This window comes from Danio aesculapii, chromosome 2 (assembly GCF_903798145.1).
Source record: "Danio aesculapii chromosome 2, fDanAes4.1, whole genome shotgun sequence".
Taxonomy (NCBI): Eukaryota; Metazoa; Chordata; class Actinopteri; order Cypriniformes; family Danionidae; genus Danio; species Danio aesculapii.
In genome coordinates, this window is record NC_079436.1 from 43,688,007 (window position 1) to 43,697,243 (window position 9,237).

At 38.8% G+C, this 9,237-nt stretch overlaps 2 protein-coding genes across 3 annotated transcripts in view; one reads left to right on the forward strand and one right to left on the reverse strand.

The window, feature by feature from the left end:
• Window positions 1-716: 716 nt before the first annotated feature.
• LOC130238409 (uncharacterized) lies at window positions 717-4,276 on the forward strand. The gene is made up of 9 exons (XM_056469414.1): window positions 717-887; window positions 1,250-1,435; window positions 2,073-2,267; window positions 2,567-2,758; window positions 3,116-3,322; window positions 3,420-3,540; window positions 3,645-3,835; window positions 3,978-4,089; window positions 4,166-4,276. Exons 2-9 carry the CDS (start codon window positions 1,380-1,382, stop codon window positions 4,274-4,276), a joined length of 1,185 nt encoding a protein of 394 aa, XP_056325389.1. The 5' UTR covers window positions 717-887; window positions 1,250-1,379.
• Window positions 4,277-8,259: 3,983 nt separating this feature from the next.
• Window positions 8,260-9,237, reverse strand: part of kif5ba (kinesin family member 5B, a) — a 37,667-nt gene continuing 36,689 nt past the window's right edge. For both annotated transcript variants that reach the window (XM_056480190.1, XM_056480184.1), the window contains exon 26: window positions 8,260-9,237. This exon is cut by the window's right edge and continues 518 nt beyond it. The gene's annotated coding sequence lies outside the window, so the exon portion shown is untranslated.

Genomic DNA, 9,237 nt, shown 5'->3' on the forward strand with positions numbered 1-9,237 from the left:
CAACAGGAGCGAGGGATTTCAGAAGTCCTCACAAAATCAAAGAAGACACTGCAAATGCAAGGTGAGCTGGTCAAAGAATCTCAACTGAATTCAAAACTCATTTGTAAGAACCACATTAAATGTTTAAAACAATCATATGATCCTTTGCAGCAACAAGTCGGATTCCAGAACTTGGGGTGAATGAGAAAGAATGGATCTTCGACCCCCTGTTTTATAGATTCAACGACTGCAGAGTGAGGATTGTCTCCGCCATAACAGGCAGGCCTGAGCAGCCTCTAAAAGGCAACTATGTAAGTAAATGTTGAGTGTTTTGATTTTTTTTTAAATGATCCAAATTTCTGTATTATGAAATATCATTGGGCTTCTACTGTATGTTTATGACAAATAATAGTTTTTCTTTGTATGTAGTGTCTGTACTTCTCTAACTTTTCTGTGTTTTATTTTAGGGTTATTTTCATAGGAAAGCTGCTCAAAAGCCTGTCCGCCTGCCACCATTACACCAGAAAGAGTAAGAACTTTGATGTCATTGTTAACGTGTCTCTATTATGCTAATTAAAAGGTTTTCATTCTGGAGTTTTTGGTACTATGTTAATGAGAATCTACTTTAATTTCTCATATTTATTTAAAATCACTTCATTTTTCTCTCTAAAACCCTGCTTTCTGATAGACCGGTCATCTGTAATCATCTCTGTTATTGTAATCTCTTTCAGAAAAGACAAGGCTAGAAGGACACTTCGGCAGTCGAGACCCTGTACTCTCCATCCGAGAAGTCAGGTGACTCCTGTAGAATTGCCCAAGCTCCAGCCAGTACCACCACCGAAAAGGCAGGATCAGAAATCAGTGGGAGCAAGTGGTAAAATCTCCAGCCAACCACAGCTCCAGCAAACGTAAGTACTTTTACAGCACTACATTCATGTATGTCATATTGCACTATAGTATATGTGAATGTTCTGTTTCACTTTTATCATGGCTTCTTTATACTTTCTTTACATTATGTAACAATTTTGAGAGTGAAAAGTTAAGTAGAAATGTACATGTACAGGAGATATCAATTACAATAATGGCTTTAGACCCTTAAATGTTTAAACCACACTTTTACAGCCATGAAATAGTCCATTTCTATTTTGTAGAGCTCTTATTGCCACACACTGATTTCAAGACAATTGATGCTTTTCTGTTTCCTAAAAGTGCAGATGCCGCTTGTTATAGTGTGATTTATAATCATCTCTTTTACTGTAATCTCTTTCAGAAAAGACAAGGCGAGTAGGACATTTCGACAGTTGAGACCCTGTTCTCTTACCTCGAGACTTCAGGCGACTCCTGGAGAAGTGTCCAAACTCCAGCCAACACCGCCGCCGCTCGGAAGGCAGCAGAAAACAATGGGTGCAAGTGAAGTAACATCTGCAGCCTCCTGCCTACTGCAGCTCCAGCAAACGTAAGTACTTTTAAATCACTACATTCCTGTGTATTGTGTGGCACTATTGTATATTTGAATGTTGTTAGGTTTTTGACTTGTTAAATGTTGAAGCAATCCGCTTGTTAAGTCGTGACGTATGAAATACTGGTTCCTGGTCCAAGTCGCTACTCATTTAAATTGAGAAAATATTTGTTTATGACCACTTTTTAGTCATATCACACATTAAAGTGAATTTTGTATGAAATCATGGTGTACACAACCGTCTCTGGACATGCTGCATCACAGACACCAAGATTTGAGCAATTTACAAAAATGTGTCACTTTCTGGCCATCGGATATTAGGCATAGATGTATATATTGTGATCGTGATTTTCCACAGTATTACATCACTTGGTAAACATTTATTATTACCATTTGTTAAGTCTCCTCATACAGTTTGATACAGCGTTTGGACCAGGAAGCTGCTTCGCGTGACATCACACTTAACAAGCGGATACTTTTCTGGCCATTAAATAGTCCAGTTTCATTTAGTATAGCTCTCATCGCCACACACAGATTTCAATCGATGTGTTTCTGTTTCTGCACATCCTAAAAGTGAAGATGCTGCTTGTCATGTTGTGATTTAATATCATCATGTTACTGGAATCTCTTTCAGAAAAGACGAGTATAGGACATTTCAAAGGTCGAAGCCCTGTTCTCTCAGTCTGAGAGGTCAGACGGTTCCTGGAGAATTGTCCAAACTCCAGCCAATACCACCAATAAAAAGGCAGGCAGAAGGCACTGTGAGAGAGGCACTGGGAGCGAGTGCAAACATCTCTACAGCCTTTGACCAACTGCCGCTCCAGCAAACGTAAGTATTTTTACATCACTACATTCATGTATTACATATCTCACTCTTGCTTATTGAAATGTTCTATGTTTCTTATTAATTCTTATTGTAATATTTGTTCATACTATATGATGGGATCGAGAGTGTTAAATGTTTCATTCTTATATAGCTTTGCCAGACGCTGATTTCAAGTTAATTTAGGAGTGTCATTCATGCATATGTGCACAGTTGATCTTTTTCTGTGTCTACACATGCTGAAAGTGCAGATGCTGCTTGTCAGTGTGATTTATAATCATCTCGGTTACTCTAATCTCTTTCAGAAAAGAAAAGGATTGGATATTTCGACAGTTGAGACCCTTGACTTTCCCTCCGAGAGGTCAGGCGACTCCTGAAGATTTGACCAAACTCCAGCCAGTACCACCACCACCTAGAAGGCAACAGCAGGAACCAAAAACAACGGGAGCGAGTGCAAACATCGCTAAAGTCTCCAGCCAACCACCGCTCCAGCAAACGTAAGTACTTTTACATCACTGTACATTACATCACTACATCCCTGCATTACATATCATACTTTTGTATAGTTGAGTGTTTGTATTAATTAACAATATTGAGAGTGAAATCTAAATAGAACTTTAGTTGTTCAGGAAATATGCATATAATAATAATAATAATGGCTTTGAACTTTTTTTTTTGTGGCCATTAAATAGTTCAGTTTCAGTTATTATAGCTCTGATTGCCAAACACTGATTTCAGTATAATGTAATACTGTGCATAATTGCTGTTTATCTGTTTCTGCACATACTAAAATTGCAGATGCTGCTTCTCATAATGTTCTTTATAACCATCTTTGTTTCTGTTTTCTCTTTCAGGAGAATCTCTCTTAAAGAAAAAATAGAGGCCGAACCAAAGGCCCAGAGAGAGGAAAACAAGAGAAGAGCAGAGAAAATAATTGAGGACATCTTAGAAAAAAAGGAGAAGGCCAACCAAGAGAAAGAATTGAAATGGAGGTCAATGATGAAGGAACATTTTGAACATTACGACACCCTCGCCAACTATATGAGCCAAGATGGAAATTTGTGAGTTTCTTGCCTGATTTCTTCTCCGTCTTTGGGAACAGAAGACACAGAAACAGTGTTTGACCCTCTGTGTTTTGTCTTGTGTGTTTTTGTGTAGTGATAAGAAGATAGACCTCCTGCAGAAGATGGTGGACACCAGTTATATCTGCCTCAAAGACGCCAAGAAGAAAAATAAGGAGCTGTTGGAATTCAAATATGGCACTCCCTTGAAAATCTTAGTAAGTGAAGAATGTGTATTCAGTAACGCTGTTAAACCCTCACACTCATCCAAATATAACACTAGACTACAACTGAGCTCAAACACAACTTCTTTTCTCTCCAGAATGAACGGATGACACAGATGATCTCCGAGATCAGCAGAAGCAAGGAGGGTGCTGAAGGAATCGTCTACCATCCAGCCCTTCATTTAAAGGAGGAAGCAGTGGTGGACTCCTGTTTGGACGCTTGCGAGTTTATTAAAAGCCACAACCTCCAAACAACAGTCAAGCAGCGCTTGCTAGATCTCCAGTTCCAGTAAGATATTAAAATGCTTTTCTTTATGAACCTAATGATGATCAGAAGTGGTTATAATTCTATTCAAATGTGGCCAACTGGAGGATTGAGTAGCCCTTTGAAACCTCTTGATAATCTTACTATTGCTTTCTATTTTTCATAGACAAAAACAACAGGAGATAACCATGAAGGAATGCAAGATCGATGAATGGCGAAAACATCGAGGACAGACTGGCAAATGTCTGGAAATGGCACTCGCACCTTCTGTGATTATAGTAAGTGTCTTGATCATCAGATACTGGATCATTGATCAAAAACATGCGACTAAGTTTTATCATGTCTTTATTGCAGACTGGAAGAAAACTGAAGCCACTCAGCAAACCTCCAAGAGCTGTCAAGAAAGCGGAACTGGTTAAACGGCCTTCTCAAAACCTCAAGAAAAACATCTACAAAAAACAATAAAATATGAATGAAAACTTGCTTTTGCATCCTTTTGTGCAAGTATATTTTTAACTGAATGTCAGACATGTTGTCTCATGTGTTGTGTTGGAAATCACTACATCCAAATTGAAAACATTTTGCAAGACATCAGAACTACAGAAAGAGAAAGAGCAGAAGATCTGTGATCGGGTATAAATTCAACAGTTGACCTCTGATATGATATGCGTGTGTGGAATGAAGCCCACAGCCACTGCTCTTTTGAGTCACTGTTTAAAAGTAGTCATATGAATGTGAAAAAGTGCTAAATTTGTTGCTAGGTGCCTTTTCAAAAATAAAGTTATGAGGGTAGTATGAAAAGTTGCTAAATCTAGCAACAAAATTGCTAAGTTGGCAACACTGTACCACAGTCCTCTGCGGTAGGAGAGGAGCTAAAGCCTCCTGTGGACAAACGGCAGTAATGCATGTGTCCTTCTTAAAGAGACAGTTATCCAAAAATTATAACTCACCACACACCATTTACTAATGATAAAACAGTACAAGTACAAACGTTACAAAAGACCAAAAGCTGCCACTGGGGAAGTATCTAAAGCAGGGGTGTCCAAACTCGGGCCTGGAGGGCCGGTGACCTGCAAAGTTTAGTTCCAACCCTAATCTGACACACCTGGGCTAGCTAATCAAGCCCTTACTAGGCTTTCTAGAAACATCCATGTAGGTGTGTTGAGGCAAGTTGGAGCTAAAATCTGCAGGACACCAGCCCTCCAGGACCAAGTTTGGGCAACCATGGGCTAAAGCAGGGGTGGGCAAACTCGGTCCTGGAGGGCCGGTGTCCTGCATAGTTTAGCTTCAACTCTAATCAAACACACCTGAACATGCTAATCAGTGTCTCCAAGATCACTAATTATCTATAAGCAGGTGTGTTTGATAAGAGTTGGAGCTAAACTGTGCAGGACACCGGCCCTCCAGGACCGAGTTTGCCCACCCCTGGGCTAAAGGGTCTGTACTGGTTTTAAAGGGATAGCTCACCCAAAAAAGAAAATGTTCTCACTTTTTACTCACCGTTAAGTGGGTCCAAACCATCATGAGTTTCTTTTTTGTCAAACAGAAAAGAAGATATTTTGAAGAAAAGCTGAAAACCTGTAACAAATGACTTCCCCAGTAGGAAAAACAAATATCTTCATCTCTGTTCAACAGAAGAAACTCACATAGGTTTGGAACAAGCAGAGTGATAAAACTACGACAGAGGGGCGGCACGATCGCCTCACAGCAAGGTCGCTAGTTCGAGTCCCGGCTGTGTCAGTTGGCATTTCTGTGTGGAGTTTGCATGTTCTCCCCGTGTTGGCGTGGGTTTCCTCCAGGTGCTCTGGTTTCACCCACAGTCCAGACATGCGCTGTAGGTGAATTGAATAAGCTAAAATGGCCGTAGTGAATGTGTGTGAATGCAAGAGTGTATGGGTGTTTCCCAGGGTTGGGTTGCGGCTGGGAGGGCATCCGCTGTGTGAAACATATGCTGAATAAATTGGTGGTTTATTCCGCTGCGGCGATCCTTGATTAATAAAAGGACTAAGCCAAAAAGTAAATGAATTGATGAAAACTATGACAGAATGTTTATCTTTGGGTGAACTATCCATTTAAAAGTAGATTTAGTACCTAAAGGGTACGCTGTAAAAAAAAAAAAAATGCGCAAAATTTATGGTAAAAAAAACGGCAGCTGTGGTTGCAATATTTTACCATTAAAAATACGGTACAAACCGTAAAAGTAATTTCTCTTTTTTTTTTACAGTAAACTATCGTATTTAGTTAATATATAGATGTAATATGCATTTCGAATTACCAACGTCATCTACACATCTTTTGTTACACAGATAGACACGTTATCCATTTTTTACAGTGTATATACAATACCAAAATAACACAAGTATACCTTTTGAATATGTATTACCCCAGTCAACGAGCTTTTGCTCCTTTATGTCTGAGATTAGTTTACAAAAATATAAGATATTATTCAAGGCTGTTGGTTTAAGGCAGCTGTGGCACAAGCTAGTGGTTTAATAAATTTGGTAATGGTCTAAAACTTTAACAAAAAAATAAACAAATTTAACATTCATTACGTTTAGATTCGCACAGCATCACTTTTTGTAGTGCAACCCATCAGAAACGCTTTATAAGTAGTAGCCAGCTCATCATGTCTTTTTCTGTACAGCCAAATTGACATCATTTCTTCTAATAAGCTTTAAAATTATTTTGTAATAGTAATTAATTGTAATAATGACTTTCAATTTCTATTATAAAATACATTTTACATGCCATATTTTGTTGTTTTGTAACCATACTCAACAATTATTTACAAAACATGACATACAAAACATTCATTCATTCAATTTCCTTCAGCTTAAGCTTAATTCCTTCTTATTAATCAGGGGCTGCCACAGTGAAATGAACCTCCAACTTATCAAGCATATGTTTTACACAGCGGAAGCTCTTCTAGCTGCAACCCGGTACTGGGAAACATTCCTACACTCTCACATTCACTCTTTCTCCTTTGGCTTAGTCCCTTTATTTATCAGGGTTCGCCACAGCGGAATGAATCGCCAACTTATTCAGCATATGTTTTACACAGCAGACGCCCTTCCAGCTGCAACCCAGTACTGGGAAATACTCCTACACACTCATTCGCACACATACACTACAGCCAGTTTAGTTGATTCAATTCACCAACTGTATAGCGCATGTCTTTGAACTGTGGGGTAAACCAGAGCACATACAATACAGTTTGTTGTTATTGATAAGTTTAGGTAACACTATTTTGCGGGACCATTTGAGTATTAGAAGACTGTCTGCTTAATATCTGTTGATATGCTCCTTCAACCTACATTTAACTGACTATAATAAAACTAAAAACTTAGCAAGTATATGTCAACTTATACTAACCCCAACCCCAATTTAACAGTCTACTTGTAATCTACTGAAAATTAGCTGGCATGTAGATGCAATGTAACTTAAATTTAACAAACGGACCATCAAAATAAAGTGAGATCTAAGTTTATTGTATTCATATTAATTAAAGTGGTTAGTTGTTTCAGATAAAAGGACACTATACACTTAAGCTAATTATATAAAAAAATGCCACTGTGTTAAGGAGAAAATGCTGTTGCAGAAGGAAACTCCTTAATGGAAATTTCTGACCACAATATAGAAATCCCAATAAATGGCAAGAAATTAGACTTTTTCCTGTCATTTAAGCGAGTGAATAATATAACCAGAGATAGTACATAAGTACTAAGTCATAACATAAGTCAGAGGTAGTACTTCATTTTTGCATCTCGTTTAAATACACTATAAACAGCAGCTACGCTACTTCTTTGCTTTATTCTCCATTTCCACCTGGGGATGCTCATCCCGAGGACCCTAGAGATTATGCAGCGCCATTGATAAAAGACCTGTGAAGAAATGATGCCATGGTATCCATAATCCTGGACCAGGCCGTATCCTGAGCTGATGCTGTGGCGGTCATGGAGGAATGGAGAGCATGAGACTGATTCCTGAAAGTCCACAGTGACAGACGAGTCTCCGCTCTGATCTTGAACACCCACCGCTGACCTTCTCACACCTGTAGTCCTCCACGATGGACGTCCAGCATTCTCCAGTGCCTAGACTGCAGCTCGGCACAAGAAGTTTGGACAGGAGAGAAATAGTCGTGCCCACTGAGCCTGGTCTCTCTCTGGGTTTCTTTTCCTTCGCTTTCGTCAATTGGTGAAGTTTGTTCCTCATCACTCTCGCCACTGGATTGCTTGTTTTGGGACTTGTGGAGCTGCACATTGACGGATTTGCCCTTCAGTGTTTGGACTCTCAGCAGTGAAAATAAACCACACTGAACTGAACTTAACTTCAACTCTGAAAACTGGACTGAAGCAGTTTCAATTGACTAGAACTTCCACGATAATCTGTTTGAAACAATCTACATTGTTAAAGCGCTATAATAATGAATTGAAAATAATAAAAGAGTCTTCTTATTTTCAGAATATTGATTTAATCACACATACATGTCATGCAGTCCATCCAGAAAGAAGTGTCATCAGTAATTTCATCCCGTCTCTTTCTTTTCCATCAACCAGAATCTTCCAAAAACACCTTGTACTGTTGGAATGATCCAGTGCCTCTGTCCATTGGTGGAACTCTCTGTCAATCACTCATGGAGTTACTATTACACAGTAATAAAAAAAACATTGCTATTTATTTATTTTAGGTTTTCATTAAACGTGTGGCATTCCCCATGAACATTAATTATCCTTCATGCACTGAAAAGGGAAGAACTTAAGGACTAATAACACACCTGCGCTCTCAAATGGTCCTTGTGACGTCACTTAAAGGTATAAAACACCCAATGCAGCTGAAAAACGATACGGAAGGTTGTTGTGTCCTGTCATTCACGAGTCATAACCTTCTTTTAACAATTCCTGGAGTGTGTAAAGTCCAAGCATTAATATTTAAGGCTAGCTTCAATGAGAATATTACATAATTTAATGTCAAACTAAGCAACAAATCTCTAAAGTCATCAGTGATATAATAAGTTATTAACATATGTAGCTCACTCCGTCATTCTGCTAACCTGATTGGCTGATCAGTAACAGTGGGAGCGCAAGCAAGCAATGATGTCACACACAATGACATATTAGTGTGGATTAAAGCAAAATAAAGTACAAATAATCAACACATGAGCTTTAAATACAACACAAATGAGCTTTAAATATGACTTTCGATACGCAAGAAGTGAAATGTGTGAACAGCAGGACAGGACAACCTTCAGATATTATATTTGCTTTAAAAAAATGCAATCAATCCCCTTGGCGACAATAAATTGAGATGCTTCCAACTTTAGCCTGCTGTGTAGGCCTGGTTACACGCGTCTACAATCCTCTCCACCTTCCCATAAACAACCGTTATCCATTACACAAAGTAAAAACCATCAGTTTTCAGATCTGACC

Coding starts and splice junctions, on each gene's coding strand:
- LOC130238409 (XM_056469414.1), top strand. CDS start 1,380: ATGGGTGCAAGTGAAGTAACATCTGCAGCCTCCTGCCTACTGCAGCTC. Junction 2,268..2,566: donor CAACTGCCGCTCCAGCAAAC/GTAAGTATTTTT, acceptor AATCTCTTTCAG/AAAAGAAAAGGATTGGATAT. Junction 2,759..3,115: donor CAACCACCGCTCCAGCAAAC/GTAAGTACTTTT, acceptor TTTCTCTTTCAG/GAGAATCTCTCTTAAAGAAA.